General features: G+C 44.8%; 1 protein-coding gene across 2 annotated transcripts; it reads left to right on the forward strand.

Annotated features, from left to right (window-relative positions):
- SYT5 (synaptotagmin 5) lies at positions 1-27,593 on the forward strand. Of its 2 annotated transcripts, none has more exons than XM_061588555.1 (9): positions 1-87; positions 16,964-17,119; positions 18,686-18,867; positions 21,528-21,647; positions 22,059-22,226; positions 23,174-23,341; positions 24,012-24,129; positions 24,476-24,609; positions 26,109-27,593. In XM_061588555.1, the coding sequence occupies exons 1-9, from the start codon at positions 18-20 to the stop codon at positions 26,316-26,318; spliced, it is 1,326 nt and encodes a 441-aa protein (XP_061444539.1). In that variant the 5' UTR covers positions 1-17; the 3' UTR covers positions 26,319-27,593. The 2 variants fall into 2 exon arrangements, with proteins under 2 accessions (XP_061444539.1, XP_061444540.1); XM_061588556.1 differs by having other exon boundaries at positions 5-57.

Raw genomic sequence — 27,593 nt, forward strand, 5'->3', positions numbered from 1 at the left:
GAGCCTTTTAACCAGAGATGAAGTACAGCCCCCCCCACGCACACATACTTTTAGGGGGTGAGTTGACTTTTGAGGACAACATATGTGGTAAGGAGGGCATGCTTTCTCTGAGGGTGTGAATTGAGTATACAGTATTGGGCACAGACCTGTGGGGAAGCCTGTCTTTGTTCCACCATGGGTTTGCTGCCTACCCTTGGGCAAATCACTTTGTCCCACTTCCTCATCTGTAAAAGAGAGATACTAGGGCCTGGCAAGGTTGAGCTTTCAGCCCATAACATGTGTTAAATGTTATTAACTGTCTGCTATTTTAACACTGATTGTATTTAAAGATGTCTTGTAAAGCCTGAGACAAAGTTCCTTTAGGACTGCAAGCGAGGGCTTCTAGATGTGTGAGGTGTGACTTCTGATAAGATGTGAGACTCCCTCTTTCTTCCACAAGTATTTTATTTATTTACTCATTACATTTCTACCCCACCTTTCTTTTCATGATAGAGACCCAAGGCGGCTAACTTTATGGTTCCCAGGTGGTCTCCCATCCAGGCACTGACCAGACCTGACCCTGCTTAGCTTCAGCAGGGTGCTGGCCTCATGTGCCTTCAGACCATAGCCTGGGAAGTAAGCACTCTGTGCATGCTCTCGCCTTGGAAGGAGATGAAACGGAGAGATACAGACCTTGCTTTTGCAAAAGCCAGGACTTGCTTGGTGGATATGTGTTTGTGTGCATGTGTGGGCTTTCTCTCCCCCCCCCTTGCAGACAGCTCCAACATGAGGCTTGCATTGGTTGCCATGGTTTTCCTAAGGAGATGGAGAGAGTTGCTGTGAATGCTCCTACGTCATCAAGCCAGTGTGTGTGTGTGTGTGTGTGTGTGTGTGTGTGTGTGTGTGTGTGTGTGTGTGTGTGTGTGTGTGTGTGTGTGTGTGTGTGAATGAAACAGTATCTTTGCCACATGATTTTTGTGCCTCTCTCTTTCCTTATCTGCCTAGAGCTGGACTCTGCTTGGACTGTCAACATCTCTTTGCTGTGGTCTGTGTTCCGGGATCTGGTTGGTTTGACTGGGCTTAATTTGAGTTAACACAACCAGTCCAATATCTCTTGAGGCATTCAAACTTGAAACAGGTTTCATCTGGCCATAATGTCAGAGCCTGTTTTCAGCATCTTACAGGGTTGGAGCTTTGAGAAAGAGTATGTGCAGCAGCTTCTGAGCATGTGCAGAGTGCTTCCCCATTTCCTCCCCATTAAATAAATAGCCAACTACAATCATGCATCTGGGATTTGAAGAAATAGTTTTGTGGGGGCAAAGGTATGGCTTCCAGGCAAGAGTTATGGGAGTGAGTGGGCTAAAGCTGGAAAGGGGGCAGTGTGAAACACAGATTCAAATTTGTTTTCTGGAGCAAGGAGTGGCATGTTCAGGGGTAACAGGAAGGGGTTTAGCTACTTTCAGTACTGATATTTTCAAGATGGGCATCTTTTGGGATTACATATTTGATCATATCCCCAACCTAGTCATATGTATGCAGGGCATGTTATGTATAATAATGTAAAAGAATCTCTCTCTCACTCTCTCTCACACACAGAGAGAACACAAATTCCTAAAAGCAATTTTAAGTGATGCCTTAAAGTAATGATGAGGAACCTGTGGATCTTCAAATGATGTTGGACTCCAGTTCCCATCAACCCTAGCCAGCATGGCCAATGTTCACAGCTGGTGGGAGTTGTAGTTCAAGAACATCTGGAGGGTCACAAGTTCTCTGAAAATGGAAATGACTGCTTTCAAGTCAATTTTGACTTATGGCGACCCAATGAATAGGGTTTTCATGGTAAGCAGTATTCAGAGGGGGTTTACCATTGCCTTCCTCTGAGGCTGAGAGGCAGTGACTGGCTCAAGGTCACTCAGTGAGCTCCATGGCTGTGTGGTGATTCAAACCCTGGTCTCCCAGGTTGTAGTCCCACACCTTAACCACTACACCACCCTGGCTCTCTATACAAGTTCTAGCCCTGCATTAAGTTAAAAGACTAGCAAAGTTCTTGTGGCCTAAGCACTCCTGGACTCATCTCGTCCTCTTGTTTTTCCTGCAACAAATGAAACAGCTCTGAAAGTCGTTACTAACTTCTGAAACAGCTTAGTGGCTGACAGAGCAATCCTTTGGAGTAATGCCCACTGAACACTGTAAGGCTTCCTTCTGAGTAGATGTAGATGGGATTGCATTGGGAGAGTGTGAGTGACAAGTCAGGGGAGTTCAAAGCACTGTTTTTAATATCACTAGAGAACAAGTCCGTTTGCTGTCCTTTCTTTGTGGAAGCTCCAAAACAGGCTTGGATTCCTGCATTGAGCAGGGGGTTGGACTCGATGGCCTTATAGGCCCCTTCCAACTCTGCTATTCTATGATTCTATGAAGCTGAATTTGGGGGAGGGCCATAGGTCAGTGGTAAAGCATCTGCATTGCATGCAAAAAGTCCTTCCCTGGGGCCAGGGAGAGACTCCTGCCTGACACCCTGAGCCACTGCCAGTCAGTGTAGACAATGCTGAGGAAGATGGACTCACGGTCTGACTTGGCATAAGGCAACATGTTGTCTTTCCCTGGGCCTTTCCAAATGGCCTGTTCATTGGGCATTCATCCTGATTTGCTTGCGCAAAGCTTATGCAGAAGTTAGATTACATCCTTTACTGAACATTCATTCTGATTTGTTTATGGGGCAGTGATATGATGATGAGCATCTGTCCTGCATTCATCTTGATTTGCTTGCAGCATGTCTTTCCATTAGTCATTTGTTCATGCCTCACTTTTCAGTGCAGTTCCCTGTCACTTCCAAACCACAAAAAGTCCGCTGGGTTTTTTGAAGTGGATTTTTTGCACTAGGTTGACCGAGTACTTTGACCCACTTTAAATACACAAACCTAACGTTCTAGTATGTGCTGGGATCCCTTATGCATCCTCTGTATTTGCTGGCATATGTGTGCATTACATTACATGTATACCTGTCTTTCATGATGGAACTGAAAGCAGCTTATCCTGGGCAATCTCCCATCCAGGCACTGACCAGATCCAGACCTCCTTAGCTTCAGCAAAGTGCTTACTGACAATGTCCTGGGATTAGTGATGGCAGATAAATTCAATTCAGTTCACATTTAAAGGCAAACCTACCTAATTCACAGTTTCCAGAACAGTATGCAAACTGAAACACAGCCATCCTTCAAAATTCATACTTCTATGAATTTTGCAATGCAGTTTTCCAGCTAAGTAAGGTGTATAAAAATGCATATATTTGGATATAGTATGCATAGTAAAAATATAGTGTGCATATATGAGTAAGAATAACATTAAAAAGCATTATATTAGAGAAAAACAGCGTTGCAAAAATGTGTATATCAGGCAAAATTGTATACAATCGTGTATATTAGGTGAAATTCATACTAAAATGCTGATGAAATTTCATGAGGATTTTTTTTGAAAAAAATGACAAAAGTAATGTTGACATGTTCAGAACTGAACATAAGATTGAAAAAATGAGAAACTGAAATTAGCAGATCCACCCATCCCTACCTGGGATACAGATTTGGCAGGGATGGCAAGAGACAACAATAAGGTTCAGTGTCTCCTGGACAAAGGCTGCCATCTTAGTGAGCTCCACTGTATGCAGTGGGAATTACTTCTGAGTAGACCTGTGCAGGAGTGCAATGTAAGATTATGTTTGAGAAGCCAACTCTGCACTGAACTCAACAATGATGTTTGCTTTGGCTCTGCTCACAAAAAAATACTTTTTCAAAAATGGATTGATGAACCATCCCACCATAGAAAACTGTTGAAATTGTTCTTGAATTCCGGCAGCTTTCCTGGAACATTTTGCACAATTAGCTTCTTTGCACCCATCTGGATGCCAGACTTCTAATCTGTTTAATATGTGATGATGGTATAACCATTGAGTGGTATTCAAGTCATACTCAGAGTAGATCCACTGAAGTTAATAGGCAGGACTAAATTAGGTAGTTGAATTTCAGTGAGTCTATTACTCTGAGTCGAACTTAGTTGAATAACAACCTATAATTTCATTTTATAATATGAATCTTGAGGATTCCTACCACTTCTTTTTCTTTCCAGATCTAATTTCAGTCATGAGTTCTCTAGGTGGTGGTGGGTTAGAGATTGGCAGGAAGGACTCATCCATGTTCTAACTTCATTGCTATCATTTGTTTGGGGGCTGGCTCTATGTTTGTCGGCGTCCATCATTTTGTACAGAATGGCTGGCACTGCCATTATAACCTAATTGTGGCCTGCTATTCGGTCTCTCCATCTGGGTGATCTGTGAGCTGATGCTGCACAGTCTTTCCTACATCCATGGCTTTGACACACCTTAATCACAGGAACGTGGTTGCCTTACACTGAGTCAGACCTCTGGTCCATCTGGCCCAGTATTGTCTATACTGACTGGTAGCGGCTCTCCAGGGTTTCAGGCAGGAGAGATCTAGGCCTCTTCCCAGCTGCAGGGAAGAGCGTCTCTTCCTTATCTGCAGCCCCCTCCAAGCTATTCCTTGACACTTCACAACATGTATTGAATGTGAGTGTGGGCCACCCACCACAACAGGGACTGGAGCTGCCCATCTGGTGAGGCATCTGTCTCTTGGAGGGGGGGAGGAAATGAATCTGGGTCGCTGCCATCCAGTCTGGCTCTTATGCTCCTTTCTTTGGTGCAGCATGAAGAACATCTTCATGCTTTGCCCTCTGGTTGAAAACAGTCCTAGGGGCTTCCTCTGTCCCTCACTGGTTGAGATGTCCAGAGCAGCTTGAATCGCAGTGCTGCTGAGCATAGAGGGGGAGCCAAGAGCCAGGGATCCGGGGGTCACAAGGCAGGCATGGCCAATATGGATGATCAGGAATGGGGAATGTATGGTCCTCCAAAGGTTGTTGGACTTTGGCTTTCATAAACCTCAGCCAGCATGGCCGATGGGCAGGGGTGATGGGGGCTGGAGTCCAACAACATCTGGATGGCCGCAGGTTCCCCCTCCCTTGATGATGTTGTTGATGATGATCCCTTAATAATATGCTGATACTTCCTCATATGTAATGTGTGAAGGGGACTTATGTTGTCAACATGTTGATAGGCTCCACAGCCACAGAGTGTGAAAGGGCAAGCAGTGCAGTGCATGGAGCCCTAACATTCATGCGCAAACATTTACATGCATTTTCTCTGGAGATAACATACATCCACCAACCCACTTATAACTCTTGCAGACTGGGAGGGAGATCAATCCTGAGGCACAGCCATGTAGTGGCAAATTCAGAAGTGCAGCATCTCTTCATGACAGTTACGCCACGGGACCTCACAGCCATGCCCCCAGGATACACAGTCTCTTCTGTAATTACAGAATTATAGAACCAGAATAAAAATGCTATGTGCATAGCCCCCCCTTTTCAAATCTCTCTCTCTGAGGGCTAAATGTTGCCAGAAACCCTTTGATTTTAAGAATTCTGAAATGAAGCCAAGTGTGGGACCAGGATTTGAGAGACCAAGGTACTTTGCCATAAAGCTCACCTCACTTACCCTAGGAGCATGAAATGGGAGGCTTAGCTACTGAGAAGAGTCACCTCCTTTCACTCTGATTGGCTCCAATCAGCAAGAAAGAACTAAGAAGCATGTTGTTAGTCAAGTGAGAAGACTCTTCTCCATGGCTAACATGCCACCCTTCGTGCTGATTGGCTTGTACACAGGGACTTTGCTGGGACCCTGCTCTCAAAAAAGTAAGGGGTCTACGATCCCCCCATGACCCCGGACGACTACACCCCTGCTGAGGCACAACAACTCTAGCAACTAGCACTGACAATTGTTTTTACAAGCCATTATCCAAAAGGCAAAAATAGCAACAGTATTTCAGTAGGGCCTGGGATCAGAAGAGAGGAACTGTCCCTGGTAAATAGGATTTCATTTATTTATTTATTTATCAGTTTCTTTCTGTTTAACTCCCCCCCCCCCGAAAAAGAATCTGACAGCGTTGCCAAGACTGGATGAGCAAACTGGTAGACAGGAGTGAGGCTGACAGGAAATCTGGGGACAAATTGGAAATAGGCCCTGGGGTTGGGAAGGCCTCGCCAGAACCTCGGAAGGGGGGGGTGTCACTGTGCATTCATCCAGGAAATTGGGGGGGGGAGAGCACAGGGGGGGAAAGAGAGTTGGTTTCAGGACACTCTGTTGCATAAACAGGCAGTCTGGAAATCTGTATACACAGGAGAGAGAAGCAGCCCAGTTTCAGTAATTAGTCAGATTAATAAATAAACGTGGCAGATTAAGCAAATGAGATTCATAGTCTCCATGCATCTCATTTTAGATCTGATATGCTTTTCACCCTCTCCCTGTCACCACCACATGAAATACAAGAGGTGGGTGGGGGTGAGTGAGCAATGGTTGGAACAGCGGTTGAACCTGAGGCAGATCGGGAAGGCTGGCTGGGCCATTGCTCAGTGGCAGAGCGCATGTTTTGCATGCAGAAGATCCCAAGTTCAATCCCCGGCATCTCCAGGTAGGGCTGGGAGAGACTCCTGCCTGAAAATCTGGAGAGCCGCTGCCAGTCAGTGTAGACAATACTGCACTAGATGGATGCCATGGTCTAACTTGGTATAAGGCAGCTATGTTCCTACTTTCCTGAGATGAAGATGTGCCAAAGCCATCGATGGAGGAAAGACTGTGCAGCATCAGCACACACATCTCCCAGGGGGAGAGCCCAAGTGGCATGCCACAATCAGGTCACAATGGCAGTACCAGCCATTCTATACAAAATGAACACAGAGACAAACATTTTGGGACAACCTCCAAACAAATCCCCCCAAACGGCTGATGGCAATGGCAGAAGCGAGTCAGAACGGGGGCGCAGAGCTCTAGCCTCCCACCACCTAGCTTCATACGGATGTAAGCACTGTCGCTCTGTTGTGCTCAGATCCTGCTTTCAGGCTTCCCATAACAGGTATCTGGTTGGCCACTGGGAGAGCGGGACGTTGGGCTAGATGTGCCTTTGGCTTGATCCAGCAGGGCTCTTTTCATGTTTTCTATTGGACATTCCACATGCCTAGCCAGTCTGCGGCAGAGTGCCACATAGGGGAGCAAACAGCAGGACCCGAACCAGTTATATGCGAGCCCTGCCATCTGTTTGGGAATAATGCCCTCTTGTTTAATTCTAAGTGTGTAAGGACAGGCTGTAGTGGCGAAAGGAAAGCACTCTGTACATGCTCAAAGGCACATTTATTTTTTGTACGCTATTTCATGTGTTTCTTTGTTTTTAAGGGGGGGCATGGCTACAGAAGTGAGGGGTTGGTGCTAAGTCAGCATGCTTAGAGGAGGAAAGATGGTGTTGTGGGACCAAGATCAGCACTACCCACAAAAGGTGTTTGTTTCTGTTTAGAAAAGGGGCTCCCAAATTATGGTCCATGGACCACAGGGGTCCGCAGGGTTAATTCAGGCTGTCTGCCGTGGCTCTGTAGACTTGCAGTTGAAGATGAGTGATGGCACATCTATTGCATTGATTATTCTTATTGATTATTAATTGTATTTTTATTGCTTCTTTTGTTTCTTGCATTTTATTGTGCTGCAATTTGAATTCTATGGAATTACAATTACAATTGCTACAATGGAGAAAAATCATTAAGTGATCCACCAAGACGCTCAGCAATTTTCAAGTGCTCTGTGCGTGTGTGTGTGTGGGAGTTTGGGAACCCCTGACTTAGAACACTGCTTGTCCTACATCAAAACAGCTTATCTAACCTAGCACTCATTGAGGCACTGTGACCCTTTAGGGGCAGGGCCATAGCTTGACGGCAGAACAGGTGCTTTGCATGCAGAAGGTCTCAGGTTCAATCCTTGGCATCTCCAAGTAGGGCTGCAAGCGTCTTCTGCTTGAAATCCTGGAGATCTGCTGCCGGTCAGTGCCGCCAGTACTCACTGTTGAGCAAGATGAACCAATGGTCTGATTTGGTGTAAGATGCCTTCCTATGTTGCTCTGACTGTGCGGGCAGGATGCTGAGGGGATGTTACTCCTGGGGCACAAAAGATGCATGTTGTACCTTTCTTGCTGAAACTAAACAAGTCTGGGTCTGTTCAGGGCTTGGATGAGAGATTGCCTAGAAACACCAGGCTCACTTTCTTTAGATTTACCAAGGAAGAAAGATGAGACCTAGACCTGCTTAGCTATAGCAAGTGGCTGCATCATCTGCCTTTAGACCACCCCCAGGTAAAAGGCATGAATCATCTCTCATTCTCCTCGCCCAAGTATCCCTTTCTCTGCCCTGACACTGCAAGGTATTAAATCCTGCTTCTGAAGCAACGTCTCAAGGATTTGGGCTGTAGAGAAGCATCTAAGCCGGGCCAATCCCATCAGTGAGCTGTCAAGAGGTGGGGGAGGCGGAATGAGTGTGGCAGGTGGTTTGGTGGACTTATTACGGGAGGACACAAAAGATGACGATGGGAAAGGCACAGGCAGAAAGGAGAGCATTTTACTAATACATATAAAATCTATAAGCCCATCCATTTCTTCGTGTCTTTCTATCATTCTCCACGCACACCATTTCTCTTCTGTTCCATCTCTCCATCAAGCCAAAGCACCATTTAAAGTAAAATTATACCTGTTCAGATATGTGGACTGTGAACAGCACCATTCACGACTATCGGAGCAAACCACACAACATATTTAAATAACTAGATCCATTTTACTTTTAATATTCTGATTTTTTTTTAAAAAAAATGTATCATATAATCAGAACATTTTAAATCCCTAACACTTCTTTTTGAATTTATGTTGATTTAAATGCAGTTGCAATTTTCTTCTTGCCTATCCATCCCTTATGAAACATCCTCCCTTTCAAGCTCATATATTGTGTGCATTAAATTGTGGTTCACTCTTACAGTATTCAGTAGCCCAGTCAAGATGGTAGGATCTCACGCATGACCATTGTGCCTATGTGTTCCTTCTTCCCCTCCCTCCCTCTTTCCATCACATTTTAATCCGATACTCTTGAGGTTTGCTAAGCCACAGATTCCCATTATATTTGAAATAAGAAACTGGTTTTAGTTCTTCCTACAAGCTGGGATTACACACCATGATTTGATAATAGTTTCAAAAGAGGCTTGCAAGCAGAGTATAAACCACAGTTTGGTTATTTGGATGCAATGTGAAACTTTGGTTTAACAAGTGCTAGATGTTTTCTGCCATGGGGCATGAAAGGAGAAGAGAAGGGGAGGGGGCATGGGGCACAATTACTGTTCTCAGTCCAATAAATCACCACCATCATGGTTTATTTGTATGCCACCTTTCCATAGCAGCCTATGCTCAAGGCAGCTCACAACATTAAAAAGGTTACTGATATAAAATTCAAATAATCAAACAGTAAGTTAAAGAAAACATCTTAAGAAATATACAATAAATTGAAACAACACCATTATAAGTCATAATAACGTCCAACAATAAAGTACAAAAACATAATCCCAATAACAGCAAAAATAAATGAGCAGCAGAATTAAATTTTGGTTCAGACATAAGCCCCTAAACAGCACTCCATAGTCAAGATGCTCTCTGGTATCTTCAGGTATTACCAGCTTTACCTGTCAGGGCCCTACCCTTCCAGGCCAGGTGGAAAGAGGCCAGCAGGCAGGGAAAGGGTCTTGCAGGACTTGCAGTCAAGATGCTCTCTGGCACAGTCAAGGTGGTCTCTGGCATCTTCAGGTTGTAACATCTTTTATAGCTGCAGTCAGTCATGCTTTACCTTACTGAGATTGTTATGTATTAGTTGTTCCATCTATTATATATCTCACAAATAGGGAGATCACTCCTATGCATACATGCCCACAACATTTTTGCCCATTCTCACTTGTCCCTTCATTTATACCAACCTTTGTCCTTACCTTTGCATGCTTATTTGCAGGCACATTCTCTCATGCATTACTGTCTTGATATTTTAACGTTTTAATTATTCTCTTTGTTAGTGGATTTGAGTTATTTTACAATCAGTCCATCAGATTTTTATTTTTCATAGCCAATGGCCATTACAGTCTAATTCACATACACAAAAACAACAACAATGGAAGTGTAAATGAAAGATACACATTTTCAGGAATGCAAGTTGTCAGAACTTAAAGTCGTAAAGTTCCCCAAATCATTTCAAAGTGAGGGCAATCTAGCTCTGACATCTGTCACCCCTCATGTGCATCCCTCCCCACCGCCAAAAAAGCTGCATGCTCAGTAGAAGAGGACAACCATCCCAGATAAAAGTATACAGTTCTTCGGCCATGGGTAGATTATAGCTGCACTCTCCTGCTAGAAACTCCAAACAAGCTCAAGACCATCTGTTATTTTATAAGATAAAATGGGATCAATATTTTATGAATGAATGAAATGGAAAAGGGCCACACCTTGGTGGTAGAACATCTGCCCTGCACGCAGAAGGTCTTAGATTCAATCCTGGCATCTCCAGATAGGGCTGGTACAGACTCCCTGTCTGAAACCCTAGAAAGCCGCTGCCAGTCAGTGTAGACTATACTGAGCTAAATGGACCAGTGATACTGACTCAGTGTAAGGCAGCTTCCTACGTTCCCAACCAAGAGTCAGCATCTGCCATCAAAACTAACAGCAGATCACGATGATATCTAGGTAGCTATCAATCTATCTATGTGAGAAAGCTGAGATTGGAATTGCAGACTTTCTTGCTCACAGCCTTTTCTTTTAGCCACTATAGCACATGGGCTTATGTGTGACTGTGAATGACTGAGGGTAAACAATCAATTTTATAGGACCCTTTCCAGCTACATCACGTGGGAGTAAGTATTGCCTTGTGGTAGTAGATTCCTTTAGCAAATATGTAGAAGCAATTCCTTGCAGAAATAACATGACCATGCCAGTATTTTCCTCTAGTGCTAGAAATGTGCTCTGAACAAAGACCTGTGAAAAGGGGCTGTCCAAACAGCGCCCTTTAAACCCCGATCAAAAGAGTCAAATCCCTTTCAACCATATACTGTATATACAGAATGTGGGAAGGGAACAGGTTTTTTTTTAAAAAAAAAAGTATAGTGAGGTGGAAGTCAGGAGTCTTGAGTTCAAATGCTGCTGCCATGGGCAAGTTGGTTTGCACCATATTCTTCTTTTTTCCTCTCTTTTGTTTTTTTGTGGTAGTGTATGCTTCTGGACCCTGAGGCAGTTCTAGCCTATTGGTCAGGAGACAAATGGGGCTGTCCAAGCAAGAGAAACACTCTGTCAGTCTGATTTGTGGAGATGATGGACAAGGCCTGTGGATCATCCGAAACGGGGGCTCCCTTGGGCTCTCCCGTCCTGTGCCTCAGCTCTTTTTGCTGCTTGTTAATTATTTAGTGTGAAAACCATTACCACTCTACAGGTCTAAAGGGATCCAGGGAGAATGCCATTTTGAGTGGTTTCTAGAGATGGGGCAAGGGAGGGCTTAATGAGTTAAAGGCGGGGGTGGGGGCTCCACTGTTCCGTGGAAGGGAAGCCCTGGAGGCTAGACAGTTCAAATGGGGGTGGGGGTGGGCATATTCAGGACCCCTAGGTTCTCTGGAAGGGAATGGGACTCAGTATGTTTAAAAGGGGAGGAGGAGGGGAAGGAGGTTCCCTGGTATAGCAAGGCAAATCAGTCTTGCAGCTGCACGCCTGTCTGGTGCTATTGCTGTCCAAGGTCCTGAAATCTAGAACTGCATCCCTGCATTATGTGCCTGCCTGATTATAGGGAAGTCCCCAAGGGACGGCTGCCCCCTCCCTCCACCCTAGCCCAGCTGTTGCGATTCTGTCCATCAAGCATCAGGGGAGATGCTCTGTCCAATCAATGGCTTCCCTGGACTGTGAGTCGGAGAGCCCCAGCAGCTGTGCCTTCCTTCCCCTCCAAACCCTTGGTGAGGTGAGACTGCTTGCAACAGAAGGGAGAGTCTTTATTGTCAAGGGAGGGACATGCGTGCGTGCACAACAGTGACAGAGGGAGAGAGACGGAGAAGAGAAAGCTGTCAAGGAGAACCATCAAACCCATCCTATACTGTCGCTATCCCACATCCTATTCTATTGCGAGAATGGGGAACCACACATGCCCAGGGCCCATATATGGCCCTCCAGGTCTCTCTGTCCGGCCATCAGGACTTGACCTCCTCTGCAGCCACTCCTCTTACTGGCTCTTCTTTGCACTCTCCTTGAGTGTTTTTGCCTGGCTGGAATGTACCCTTGTCGGATCATGCTTCTTCCTTGCCTTGATGGAGAATAGAAAAGTGTGTGTGTGTGTGTGTGTGTGTGTGTGTGTGTAAACTAGCCTACTATGGAAATATAAAACTTGCATCAATTGCTCCGCCCACGTCTGCCTGTGGCTCTGCCCACCGCTAGCATGCAGTCCCTGGAAGGTTGCCCAAATGGGAATGTGGCCTTCAGGCTGAAAACATTTCCCCATCCTTGTTCTATTGGTTGAGAAGCCAAGATCTCTTCTGGATTCGGCTTTCAAACCAAACATGTCCTTTTCTGCACTCTACTGTATGTAAACGGCCTCTAAAAATTCTTCATCCTCTTTGTGGGCAGAGAAATGTGTGTGTGTGGACTATTTCATTGAGTTTATCCAGGGGGAGAAGAAATTCTCCAACAGTTTCATGGGGGTGGGGCTCATCATTTGGCAGTGTTAGTAGCACAGCTTGTTTCTTTCCCCTTCCCAAGTCTTATTTTTGCTGCCCCTCCCAGAGTTGGCAGTGCAACCACCATTTTGCACCCTCCATTGTGCCCTGGACCTTGCAAAGTTCCATGGCATTAGAAGGGGGGGATGTGAGGGATGGTATGCAACACGCACGCACACACACACACACACACACACATGATGGAGAACATTAAGAGAAAAGTCTGCAGTGTTCTGGCCTCCTTTTTTGGGGGTCTAAGAAAAACAAGAAAAAGTCAGGGATTTTCTTAGGAAAACATCTTTTGAGAAATTTCAACTCAGTTCTACAATGAAGGTAATCTAATGGATTCACGCACGCATGCACGCACGCACGCACGCATGCACGCACGCACGCATGCACACACACACACAAATTCTATAGGCAAACCTGGGACAATTGGTCCCAAACATCAGACAGCCAATGAACATATTCATTTCTGGTTTTATGCATGTGCTCATTTTACCTAAATCCATCCTCACCACTGTGTTGATCCCCCAGATGTATTTGTAAAGCACATCTCTTCTCTTGGCCTCCTCTTTGCTGTGCTACACAAAGCAATGTGGTCCTTTTCAGGCTTTCTGACAATGAACCTAAAAGGGTGTGTGTGTGTGTGTGTGTGTGTGTGTGTGTGTGTGTGTGTGTGTGTGTGTGTGTGTGTCAAAGTAAAAAAACAAGGAGTCACATAATTTTTTTTAGTCTCGTAACAATTTGAGAGCCAGTGTGGCATAGTGGTGAGAGTGCTGGCCTATGACCTGGGAGACCAGGGTTTGAATTCCCACACAGCCATGAAGCTCACTGAGTGACCTTGGGCCAGTCACTGCCTCTCAGCCTCAGAGGGAGGCAATGGGAAACCCCCTCTGAATACCGCTTACTACGAAAACCCTATTCATTGGGTCGCCATATGTCAGAATCAATTTGAAGGCAGTCCATTTCCATTTCCTCATAACAATTTAGACAGGGGAAGCCACTTCTCTTGGAGCAAAAACTGTTGGAATATATGTGGTTCAACTCCAACTTGTGGGTTGAGGCTGCATGGGATTAAAAAGGGTAGCTGGAGAGAGGAGACCTCTTGGTTGCTAGGCTATTCCTGTCCTTTGATCTCCTGCTGTCCCTTCCTGCTAGACTGATATGCAGAGGATGTTGATCCCAGTTCCTTTTCTCCTTCCCAGTCTTCTTCTTTCTCTCAAGAGGGGAGCAGACATATTCCTTTGTCTCTCCCTCTCCTCCAAGCATGGGGGCAAGCACTGGGCTCAGTGTCTGCTTCTCCAACTTTGCTAGTTAGTTAGATATAGGACTCTTTCCTATCAAGCATGTACTTCCAGAATAAAGTAGTTATTTCTTATTTTAAAGCTTAAAGTCTCTGTCTGACTAATTTGCAGGGAAGGTATAATCTTTAGCAAGGATTCAAACACACACACACACAAGCTCACTCAGAACTCTCCATTCCCAGCATTGCGACTCTCCGACAAAAACAACAAAGAGTCTTGTGGCACTTTGAAGACTAACAGATTTATTTATTATGGCGTAAGTTTTCATTCATTATAGTCATCAAATGCAGCTGTAGTTCATAAAATCTTCTACTGTAATGTACGTGTTAGTCTTTAAGATGCCAAAAGGCTCTGTCTTGTTTCTTGGTGCCATGGACTAACACAGCTGCTCCTCTCTGGCCCCAGTTGCGGAAGTTATAGGCAGCAGAAGGCTGGCTGCATTTCCTTTTGAAATCAATGGGGGGGGGAGTGAATGAACTAATAATGAATGAATGGAAGCCAAAATGAATGAAACGTAATCAACAAAAATGAATAATGGGATTTTTTTTGTTGACCTTGTACACTCCTAGTTTATTCAAGAGAGAATCCAAATGCTTTGGAAGGCTGCCTTGGGAAATAATTTGGAAGCTTCAGCTAGTTCAGAATATCGCAGCCAGATTGTTAACTGAGAGAACTGTAGAGCTGATATCTTGCCAGAATTTAAAGAGCTGCCCTAGCTCCCAGTTTCTTTCAAGATCCAGTTCAAAATCCTGGTTTTGCCCTTTGAACCTTACATGATCTGGGGCCTGGATGCTGCCTTACCCCGAGTCAGACCATTGGCCTATTGAGCCAGTACCACGTACGGTGACTGGCAGTGGCTCAACAGGGTTTCAGACAGGAGCCTTTGTGGACCTTATCTGGAGATCCTGGCAATTGAACCTGGGACCTTTTGCATGCAAAGCATGTGCTCTACCACTGATCTGTGGCCCTTCCCCAGACATGTTTCAGGAACTATCTGCTCCCATATGACCCTATGCATATGTTAAGATCTTCTGCTCTCAGTGCCTGCACTTATGGAAGAAAGATGAATGGCTAATAAGGATCCAGTGGTGGCCCCCAGACTGTGAAACAACCTCCCCAATTATCAGGAGCCTGGCCTCCACATTACTATAGTTTAAGCACCAACTTTAAAAACATCTTCTTTTTACCCTCCAACACTTGAGGCATTCAAGAGGCGGCTGGAGTGCCACTTGTCGGGTATGCTTTTACTTGGATTCCTGCACTGAGCAGGGGCTGGAGTCAATGGCCTTACAGGCCCCTTCCAACTCTATGATTCTATGATTCTACCCAAAGTTGTGTGGCACCATTTGTTTTTATGGGTTTTATTCATTTTTCTGGTGTTTTTATTGGCAACAGGTTTGGCTTTGTATTTTTGTGATTGTAATTGATAGCATGTTTAATTATTTGTTGTAGACCGTTTGGGGGGATCAGTATTGGTGGAAAGGTCAGAGTATAGTTGTTTGAAATAAATAAGTAAGAAGAGTTGGGGAAACCCCATTGGCCCACCTGATAATGGCTGACAATGCCTGATAACTCCCAGATATCCCTTGAACAGCAGGAACTGCCTGCTTTGGGCTATCAGGGCACTGGTGGCTCTGCAAAGGGTGGTGCATAGCAGACAAGGTGCTCTGTCTTCTGGTGCACTGTTGCCTACAGAGAGTAAGACTTAAGTCTGACATTGCTTATAGGAGCTCACAAAGTCTAGTTGGAGAAGCAGACATGGTAGGGTCCAGCCCTATACCCTTCAGGAGCAGCTGATCTCAGACATCCAGACAACTTTCAATTCCAGCACAACTTCACCTGTATCATTCACACACACACACACATGCCCTTTAGTTTAGGGGAAACAGTGCCAGCCGCATACACCGTCACGTCTGAAAGTGGCATGAGTGTCCATTTTGCCAGGTCTACAAAGGAAGGGGAAGGGAGGAGAGGGAAAGGCAAGGAATGACTGCAAACACAAATACAGTTCTAGGGCTGAAACAGATGCGATGCAAGGGAGGAGGCATTTAACCTACACACCCATTTTCCCAATCTAAATCAGTATAATCTTTGAACAGGGTTGGGCAACCTCAGGCCCAGGGGCCAAATGCGGCTCTCCAGGGCTGTCTATCTGGCCCTTGAGGCTCCACATCCCTTCTCTGGCCAAATATCATTCAACAACCGGACTTTATCGCCTCCTTGAGTGTATTTGCCTGGTTCTAATGTGTCCTTGAACTCTGATCATGCTTCTTCCTTCCCTGGATAGAGGATAAAGGGGGGCGCACAAATGTTGTAGAAACTACCCTACTGTACATTTATATTCATTGCTCCACTAGTGTTTGCCTCTGGCCCTGCCCACCACTGGCATGTGGCCCTCGGAAGGTTGCCCTGAAGGGCATGCGGCCCTCCGGCTGAGAAAGGTTCACCCCCGCTGTCTTAGGTAGTGGTGGTGGAAAATATCAGGAGATGCACCACAGATCTCCAGGCCTTGGGCTTGTTCATAGTTAGGCATGCAGAATAAAGGGACAAGCCAAAGGCACGGTGGAAAAGAAAGGTGGGCTTTGATATGGAGGCATCTGAGCAGGGAAGGAAGGGCACTATCTTAAGGAAGGAGTTCAAGGCTAGTAGCTTTCCCTGTTAAATTGCACCTAATCTAACACATAATCGAAAAGTCTCAAAAGGATCAACAGACGCAGAATATTTTCATGCCATGGGGAGGGGGGATTTGTCATTTGTACATCTGCACATGATCTGTAACATTTGTTGCCTATACCAATAGGTGAAATTTGGGCCTCACAACTGTGATTTATAAAAATTATGTTCCTCCATTGATCTCGTTTAACTATTAATACTGAATGAGTAGGTCTGAAATGTGACAATGAATATATCTATCTCCACTAATTGTATTTGAATTGCATTTAAGAAAAAAAAGCAAAACAAAACTACAATTTAAAGCTGTAATTGACTGACACTGATTAATGAATTAGCTTTCTCTGTTGCCTTCCAGGTTCCAAAATGAACCTTCCACGGAGGTCAGCCAAGGTGGATTCAGTGACAGAGTCCCAGATGGAGCCGTCTCTCAATGCCACCGAAATGCCCACCAAAGAGAATGTTTTCTCTGACATGAAAGACAAGTTCATGAACAAACTGGGCAAGCTGCCAAGTAGGTAGAGCTGGGCTGTTTCTGATCCTAGATTTCAGCTTGGAGGAGAATGGGTCTGATGAAGCTGTCTTGAGAAGGCATCAGATATTATACAAATGATGCCTCATTTATTTGAGTCACATAAGCTGGCATTTCTTGGCACTGAATTAAGTTTGGTTTTAATTTTAATACAGAGAACACACGAGGAATGTGCGCATTCTATAATTCCACACAAATGGAACCAAACCAAACCTGCAGAATGTACTAATGAAACATCAGCTTGCTTTCTTACAAAAAAAAAACAAGTTTCTAGTCTTCTTGAAGCTTTCCTTTGAAATAAGGGCTTGGATTGGTCACATGTCAAAAGCCAAAGGGGTTGGCATGACTGAATAGATACTCTGAAGGACAAATCTTGAATGCCCTACAAAACAACTTATCCCTGCCCACTGTGAATAAATAGTGGAAATTATGCATAGAATAAATTATGTAAAATTATGCAAATGTGCATTATTTTGTAAAATCTATGCAGTTGCAGAATGCAACTTTTTCTTGGCACAGAATTTGAGTTACGTTGGCAACAGTTTTGATGGGCTTTAGTGCAAAGTATACATAGCTCTGATTGGATGTTCCATCTCCCCCTTTCATGTTGCACATTTGGATAACATTGTAACTGACCAGATGACCACATTATACTTCCCTACCCTAAACAGTGGAGCTCTTTGAGGTGCATCATCCACAAAAAGGTTCCCCGCCCCCACCCTGCAGAGCTCCATGGAATTTGGTAACTCTGGAGAAAGACACTCAGAGTTTAAACATGAAGGTGGAGATGAGAGATTTTCCAAATGTACCAGTGACACAAAAGTATGATGGATTGCAAAGGCTTGTGAGGATAGTGTCATGTGGATGAAGGGCTTGGAGGGCTTGATTTAGCGAAATGGTACAGTTATGGAGTATCAGCAAAGCTTCACCCATCTTCACTGCTAAGCTTAGGCTTATATCCTAAGCACACTTACTGGGGAGTAAGTCCCTAGTAAGGTGAAATTTAAGATTCGGCTATTTGAGGACCAAAAACAACAGTAGCATAATATCTTTATTAGAACCAACTGAAACGTCTCCAAGCAGTGAACAAGCTAAGTGGTACAGATACAGCAGGTAGTTCTAAACTGTGGACTTAAAATACCATCTGGATTCATGGTGCTCTTCCCACTTTTCGTAGCCACTGATCAATGTTAGGGAGATTCCCGCTTCTCCAGAATTTTGCTATTATCATCCTCACTCAGAGATGGGGAAACTCAGGCCCTAGTGCCAAATGTGGCCCTCCACGCCTCTCCGTCTGGCCCTTGAGACCTCTCCCCAGGCCACACCCCCTCACCAGCCTTGCTCGGCAATCTCCTTAAGTGCTTTTGCCGGCCTTGAAAGTGTCGTTGATCCGTGATAGTGCCTCTCACTTGCCTAGAAGGAAGACAGACCTCATTTTAGGGGGTCGCCTATATCCGGGGCGGCTTATGTTTGGACCCATACAGTAGTTGCTCTGAACCAGATTCAACCGTACCTCCCTGCACTGCCCTCTCTTCTGCTCCTCTCCAGTCCCACCCTGGGCTTTGGCCACCATCCTCATTGTTGCCGGCCTCCTGCTCCTCTGCTGCTGCTTCTGTGCCTGTAAGAAATGCTGTGGGAAGAAGAAGAAAGGCAAGAAAGGCAAAGACAAAGTGAAGGCACAAATCAACATGAAGGAGGTGAAGGAACTGGGGAAGAGCTACATTGATAAGGTGAGTGGCTTCAGGGTTCTCCATCCTAAAAGAATCCTGCACTTGCACAACTGCAAGCATGCAACCTCCATAATCACACCTTGACTGACTTATAATCAGTGGAGACTGGTGGCTCTGAGGTGAGCGGGGCAGTGAATCTGCTCCGGGTTTTAGTCTGAGCTTTCAAGGAGCAGTGAATCCACTCCGGGTTTTCGTCTGAGCTTTCAAGGAGCTGTTCAAGGTGCTTCTGAGGATTCACTGCCCCATTGGAGCCACCAGGTTTGGCCCTGCAGAGGCTGTTGTTAAGGCCTCTGCGCCATCATTTGGCCAAGGGCAGCCTCTTCTCCTGCCCTTCTCATCCATGGCAGTGGGAATGGTGGCGGATCAGTGGCGGATCGGCAGCAGATCTGCAATGGCTGCGGATCCCTTCACTAGCAGGTGTGCTTACATACTGAAGGGGGGTTGCTCAGGTAGTGTGTTTGTGTGTGTGCGTGAGAGAGAGGGAGGGAGGCTGACAGGGGGTGTGGCTGTGGGGCGTGTGGCATGACCCATGATGGGACCCTGCACTTCTAAATTTGCCACTACACTGCTGTTTCTCATTGAACTCAGTGCTTACAAGGCCCTCATCCCCAAGTGCAGCTGGGGATTACACTTCATGCATCTGAAGAAATGGACTCTAGTCTATGAGAGCTTATACCATAGTAAAGTTGTTAATTTGTAAGGTGCCACAAGGTCCTTTGTTCTTTTTAACCTCTGTTTGGGAGCTGCTGCCAGTCAAAGTAAACAATATTGGGTGGACCAATGGTCTGACTCAGCATGGACCAGCTTCCTAGGTTCAATCCATTTAGTGCACTATATTTAGAAACAATGTTCCCATAAGGGGAAGCCTTGAGATGTAATAGATGGGATCCAGATTAGTAAAGGAACCAAGGCCACATTCACACCAGACATTTCTTCCACTAGTATTCCACTTTAAACAGTCATGACTTTCCCCAAAGAATCATAGGAAGGATGGTTTGTGAAGGGTGCTGAGAGTGGTTAGGAGACCCCTATTCCTCTCAGAGAGACAAAATTTTCAGAGTGGTTTAACCGTCTGTCCTTCTTCCAAGAGAACTCTGGCAACTGAAGTTCTCTGAGGGGAAGAGGAGTCTCCTAACAACTCTCAGCACCCTTCACAAACTACACTTTCCAGGATTCTTCGGGGGAAGAAGCCATGACTATTTAAAGTGGAATAAGAGTGGAATAAATAAATGAGAGCCAGTGTAGTGTAGTGGTTAAGGTGTTGGACTACGACAGGGTTCGAATCTCCACATAGCCATGAAGCTCACTGGGTGACCTTGGGCCAGTCACTGCCTCTCAACCTTAGAGGAAGGCAACCCCCTCTGAATACCATTTACCATGAAAACCCTATTCATAAGGTCGCCATAAGTCAGAATTGACTTGAAGGCAGTACATTTACATTTTTCTAGTGGAATAAATGTTTGGCATGAATGTGGCCCAGGTTTAACAATCTGGCAAAAGAAACTAGTTGGGCCAGAACAGATATAATATGGAATCCTGCCACTTTCTTTCTTTCTTTCTTTCTTTCTTTCTTTCTTTCTTTCTTTCTTTCTTTCCTTCTTTCTTTCTTTCTTTCTTTCTTTCTTTTTCTTGCAGTGATGTAGCCACTGGTGGTGGGGAGAAGGAGGTGTACAATCCTTCCTCTGCCCACCCCAGCAAAGTGCTATTATCTCTGATGGGAAGAATGCAGGCATGACACAGGCACCTGCAGAGATCCCAGAAGAGTGTGAGCACGGGGGAGAGGCTAGAGCTCCTGCTAAGACTGGCCAGGGATAAACCTGCTGTTGTAATCAAGGCTAACTGATAAAGAGGAGGGAGAGGTGCAGCCTGTTTTCTAGGACCCAGCTTGCTTCCTATGTCTTGGAAGCAGAGGTTTGCCTCTGGTAGGAGGAGCCAAGCTGAACTATGCAGAACGCTGATGGGTGTGGAGAGGGAGGGGGTGAGGGCGAAGATGCCAAGCCCTGAACTTCTAATTATTCTACAATTCTATAACATTCACGTACTACTTTTTTTCAGTTTGGATCCCAATTTACTTTAATTTTCAATTTAATATTGGACCACTTTGAACACACACACACATATTAAACCACGGCTGGGGATCCTCTGGATTATTGGCCAATCTTGGTTTAGCAGGGGTTTGAATTTGGCCTGCATGGTCAGAGTGTTGGACTAGGACCTGGGTTCAGATCCTGACTCAGTCGTGAAGCTTGGTGGATGACCTTGGTCCAGTCATAATCTCTCAGCTGAACCTACCTCACAGGGTTGTTGTGAGGATAAAATGGAGAGGGAGGAGAACCGTGCATGCCACCTTGAGCTTCTTGGGTGGGGTATATATGTAATAATAAATAAACAAACAAATCTTAAACAACACCCATCTGTCATCGTATTCAGTTCAGTGGGACACACACTAGTTCAAAGAAGTTGCTGCAGATTTAGCACTACCTATTTATGGGCTTGCTTCTGTGTCTCCAAAATACGTGGTCAACCTACACGCTTAATACCTGATTGACCTATATGTTGAAGAACGGGGAGGTGATAGTGTTGTATTATATATGTCAGCATCTCTGCCTTTGATACTATTGGGTCCCTGTTGGCTGCTCTGACCAATTCTTTCTTTCCAGGTCCAGCCTGAGATAGAGGATTTGGATCCATCTCTGTTGCAGGAGCCCAAGGAGGAAAAGCCCCAGGAGAAACTGGGGAAGCTCCAGTACTCACTTGATTATGACTTCCAGAGCACTCAGGTGGGAATGGTCTCCTTCTCAGCTTGGGGGCAGACCTGGCATCTCTGTTCTCATCCACGATGCCCCACTGACTGCCTCCTTAGGGTAGTGAAGGGTTGTCCCATCTATTCCCTGCTCCCACCATAGGCTGTTGTGTTTTAAAATAATGCTGTGAGGGTATGCATGGGGAGGAGCCATAGATCAGTGGTGGACCACATGCTTTTCTATACAAAAGGGCCCAGGTTCGACTCCAGTATCTTCAGCTCAAAGGGTCTCGGGTACCATAGCTAGAAAAGGCTCCTCTCTGCTTGGGTCCCTGGAAATGTGCTGCCAATCTGACGTAAAGAATTCTGGGCTGGATGTGCCAATGGTCTGACTCAACATAAGGCAGCTTCATATGTTCACATGTTTTCCTCTTTCACTTGTCTCCAGCTGGTGGTGGGTATTCTCCAAGCGGCAGACCTCCCAGCCTTAGACATTGGGGGCACCTCTGACCCTTACGTCAAAGTCTTCCTGCACCCAGAGAAGAAGAAGAAATACGAGACCAAAGTCCATCGCAAAACCCTCAACCCCACTTTCAATGAGTCGTTCACTTTTAAGGTAAGTCCCCCGAAGTCTCTCTCGTGCTTCCATCTTGGCAAGAGTTCCAGAGGTTCACTGAGCGTTTCTTCTCTCTTCATTCCATCACCTTCCCCTGGAGCTTTGGACTTTCTCCAGCCTTTGTGGATCCTCCTCCTGCCTCCATGACACACTTTCACTCCCATCCTACCATTGAATCAACCGATATAGTGCAGGGGTTGGAAGCCTTTTCCAGTCCGAGGGCCACATTCCCTTTAGGGCAACCTTCTGAGGGCCACATACAGTACCAGTGGTGGGCGGGGTCATAGACAAAAGCAGGCAGTGCAACAAATGTGAATTAATCTTGGACTGGTTTAATAAAATCTGGGAGACAATATTAATGTTAAAAACTGACATACCTTAGAAGAGAAAAAAATGGGCAAGGAAATAGATTTGGAGAGCGGTGATCTTTGTCATGTTTTGGAACAACAAGATTCAAGACAATATTCACCCATATTCTTTATAAACATTATTATAAAGGAAAAGGGATGCTGTATAAAACTTTATATATTGCAAGCAATGTGCATAACTCTTTTCCTCCTTCTACTCATTGATTGCAATCTTTTCAGTACTCGTTGTGTTACAGAAAATTATGTTTATTTTGTTAGTTATATGTAAACAAAATTTTGAGATAAAAAAAAACCCAAAATGTGAATTTTACCTTTGCACAGTGGGCTTGTGTCTACACATCCCTATAAGCCCATCTATCCTCCATCCAGGCAAGGAAGAAGCGTTGTCATAGTTCAAGTATAGATGCCAGCAAGGCAAAAACGCTTGGGGAGCGAAGAAGTGGGGTGTGTGGCCTGCGGAGAGTTCCGAGGACCAGATAGAGAGGTCTGGAGGGCCCCCTTCGGCCCCTGGGCCTGGGGCTCCCCCCCCCGGCAACAGCAACTGCAATTTAATCAACCTGAGGTGTGTTTGTCACTTAGGTTCCTTACTCAGAACTGGGGGGTAAGACCCTCGTCATGGCTGTCTATGACTTTGACCGTTTCTCCAAGCACGATGCCATTGGTGAGATACGCATCCCCATGAACACCGTGGATCTGGCCCACGTAATTGAAGAGTGGCGGGACCTGCAGTCAGCAGAGAAAGAAGAGGTAGGGATGGACCAGTGTTGAACCCTCTTTCACAGGCAGCAGCATCTGACATTGACCGTCTATCTGAACGGCACCATTGGGGCCCTTTAAATCCTACCTTCACCGTGCGGGAGGCACTTTTCCATAAACAGCTGACACCACATGGCTGGGAAAAATTTATGTATTTTTTTATTTTTACGTGTATCACACACTCCACTGTTTCCTCTATGGAGGTCAAGGTGGCATACATGGATGGCTTCCTCTCTCTTTATTTTATTCTCACAGTGACCCTACGAGGTAGGTTAGGCTGAGGGATGGTGACTGGCCCAAGGCCACTCAGTGAGCTTCATGGCTAAGTTGGGATTTCCCAGGTCCCAGTCCGACACTCTAACCACTCCACCACACTGCCTGTTATCGAGAATGTATGTACTGGGGCAGACTATAAACCCAAGCTGGGGAACCTGTGGCTCAATGCCATGTGGAGTTTGCATGTCCCAACTAAGGAGGGGGGCAGAGAAGAGTCGTGTGGGTCCTCTTGACTACAGAATCAGCATCCCACTGGGAGGGAGTGCCACTTCTGGGGGAGAGAGTGTGCACAGGAGGACTCTACCACATTTGCCCCCCTGCATATGGAGATCAGCTCCCAATGCTTCCATCTCAGCTTTGAATGACCCCTTTTTCCTCCCTCTAGCACGAGAAGCTGGGAGACGTTTGCTTTTCACTCCGATACGTCCCTACAGCTGGGAAGCTGACCGTTATCGTGCTAGAAGCGAAAAACCTCAAAAAGATGGATGTGGGGGGCCTTTCAGGTAAGAACTCACCATCGTGGTAAGCTCCCCTTGGGCATCTGGTTGGCCATTGTGAGATCAGAGTGCTGGCCTAGATGGTACGATCCAGCAATGTTCTTATGACTGGCAGCTGCTCTTCAGGATTTCAGACAGGGGTCTCTCCCCATCTGCACCTGGAGATGCCAGGGATTGAACCTTGGACCTTCTGCACGCAGAGCAGATGCTTTTACCACTGGGCTAAGGCTCTTTAATTGACTTTAAAATTACAGTCCATTAGTGAGGGAGTTGGGAATGTGGATCAGGCCCAGTGCATTCTCTGGTATAATGGGACCCCCCGCTCTTCTCATCTCTTCTCCTCCCATCCCAGACCCCTACGTTAAAATCCATCTCATGCAAGGAGGGAAACGTATCAAGAAGAAAAAAACAACCATCAAGAAAAATACACTGAATCCCTATTACAACGAATCCTTCAGTTTTGAGGTGCCTTTTGAACAAATCCAGGTAATATCCCCCTTCCCTCCCTGCACCACCCCCATTTCACCCAAAGGTAGCCAATTCTTAACTAGAAATGCATGAAAGTGCACACGCACACCCAGTTGTTTCCACCAATATGTTCAGTCTTGCCAAAAAGTCACTTTGCAAGTTTGGAACACTTCTTCACAAACGCTGGATTTTGCAAAGGAGTTCCTGGATTGTTAGTATGTATATTGGTTTGGGCTAGGAATGGGCGAAAAATCGATTCAGTTTGCATTTCAAGCTGAATCTATCAAATTTGCACTTTCCAAAACGATAGGAGAACTGAAACACAACTATCTTTCAAAATTTGCTCTTCTTTGAATTTTTAAGTGCAGTTTACAAGCCAATGTTTACAAAAATGCTTATGTTAGAGGAAAGTGTATAAATACAATTTATTTATATACGTGAGTGAAAATAACATACAAAAATGCGTTATATGATAAGAAATTACTTACAAAAAATGTGTAAATTAGTCAAAACTTCCTACAAAAATCTGTTTATTAGGAGAAATCCACACTAAAATGCTGGAGAATTTTCATGAGGGTTTTTTTTTAAAATTACAAATCGTTACAGAAATGTGGAGAAGGGAATTTAAGCTTGGAAAAATGAGAAACTGAGAGAACTAAAATTGACAGATCTTTCCATCCCAAGTCAGGGGCCAGGTTAGCACATATTAGGCTAACTAGCTTGTTTGTGCATAGTACCAAGCTGTTTTTCATCAGTGATCTACCGCTCATTCAAATAGCTGACTGGCCTGTTGTTATTATGCCTGGTCCTGAGCATCCTTCCTCATTCTGAGCAATCGGTTTGACTGTAAAAATACTTACATAAGAAATCTGACACCATTTTGTGTGTGTGTGGAGATATGATAACTTTTTGAAAGGCCCATGCCATACTCAGAACACTTGCTCGCTAATACAAATTGTGTCATTTTCACTCCTAAAAAATAATTTTTAAAAAGGATGTTCATTGCGTCCTTAATAAGCTCCTATGAGTAGAAAGAGGCCCGTTCCTCAGATCCCCATAGCCTTTGCTAGTTCTGGGTTGTGAACCAATAATTCCTAGAGAATCAGGTTCCCGTTCCCCCATTGCAACACTTCAAAAAGCTCCAGGCTTTAAGAACCTGGAAATACAGAGCCTCATTCATACTAGGTGTCCCATTCTCACCACAGGTCATCAGTACTTAAATCTTGTCACGCTTCCCTCTGATAATAAGGATCGAGCTGTTTTGCCTGGCAAGTGAGGTGCAGTTTTCAGTGGAGACGTGGCTGGCAGGAGGAAAGTGCTTAATCCTTTCGCTATTCCCCTGCAACCTGTTCCCTCCCTCAGTGCTTTCTCCCTGCAGTTTGGCAAATGTGCATCTGGAACCCAAGCTGGAGAGAGGAGGTGAGGGAAAGAGCTGTAGGTGAAAAATGGTGTGGGGGGGAAGGGTTAAGTCCACCTATTGTTTTCTGTTGCTGATTGTGTGTCTTTCCCCTTTACAGAAAGTCCAGGTTGTTCTGACAGTCCTGGATTATGACAAACTAGGCAAGAACGAAGCCATTGGGAAGATCTTTGTTGGCTGCAATGCCACAGGTGCCGAGCTGCGCCATTGGTCTGACATGCTGGCCAATCCCCGGAGACCAATTGCCCAGTGGCACACCTTGCAGCCTGAAGAAGAGGTGGATGTGGCTGTTGGCATGAAGACCTCTTGATGCCTCTTTCCTGTTGGCCGAATGATCCGGCGACAGTTACATCTCCCATCCGGAGCGAATGGGAGTGTGTGGTTGAGGCGCCCCTGAAAATGTGCGCATGTGGGGGGGGATAGCCTGTAAGCCTGTCTCTTCTCTCCGAGCCATTTCCTGTTGAAACAGAAACATCTCTACGAGAAAAAAAATCCTCTGTTTTTTATCCACTGTGTGAAAAAGGAAGGAAGTTTACATAGTAGCTTGAGACAGGTGAGAGATTTACTATAGGTTTACTATGAGGCTTACAATACACCTTGCGTAGGTTTATATATTTTGGCTTCAGATTTTAAAGTTGAGCCTTATTTGCAGACAGGCTTATTTTTTCACAAAAACAATCTTTAAATTACTGGGTATTATTTGAAAAATCGGCCTCAAATAAACCTACTGTTTATCTTTTGAAGCTTTGATTATACTATAGATTCACTACAAGTTTCTTTAAAGGACACCATTTCATATACATTTTGGATATTGTACTCTGGTGCCATGTTTGAAAACTAGACCTCATATGTAAATCTATTGTAAACAATGTCTACAAATGTGTTTATAATAGATTTACTAAAGAGTTGCAGCAAACTCTGTTCTCTATTAACTATACGACTCTGGACAATGGATTTTAAATAATGCGTTAGAATGCTAAACCTGAGGTGAAAACATACCCCAAATCTTTTAAAACAAAGTTTGAAACTCGGTTTTCTACAACTTGACAATGGCTTTATTTTATGATAAAAATAGCTTTTTGTTTTTGGTAAAATTTGGTCCTCATTAGCAGTTGAAACTGTTTGCCAAAAACAGAGCTTAATCAGGATAAGATTGCAAATATGTTGTATGTGGGCTTCCTATATTAAACGTATTGTATCATAACCTAATTATTTTATTACAAAATGTTCATGTACTAGCCAACATATAAAAACCAGCCATCATTTGCAGAATGCTTATGAATGTGTTAACATATATTTGCAATAGGCTTCCCCCCCACAAATTACAACAGTTTTGTGGATTTTTATGTTAGAGCATTACAGAGTTTTAAGCATCAGCCAATGTATTAAGCTGTTCGTATATAGCTTATTCTACTTTATATTGACTTAATTTGGAGTTTTATAACAGTTTTGACAGAACCATTGATCTGTTTTACAGCACACGCTTTACAACACATTTATGAAATGTTTGATATGAGTATTATAGAAAATTTGCTATAGGCTTTATGTCGACTTACGGCAGGTTAACTACAGATTTGCTAGTGAT

Source organism: Rhineura floridana, chromosome 11 (assembly GCF_030035675.1).
Source record: "Rhineura floridana isolate rRhiFlo1 chromosome 11, rRhiFlo1.hap2, whole genome shotgun sequence".
Lineage (NCBI taxonomy): Eukaryota > Metazoa > Chordata > Lepidosauria > Squamata > Rhineuridae > Rhineura > Rhineura floridana.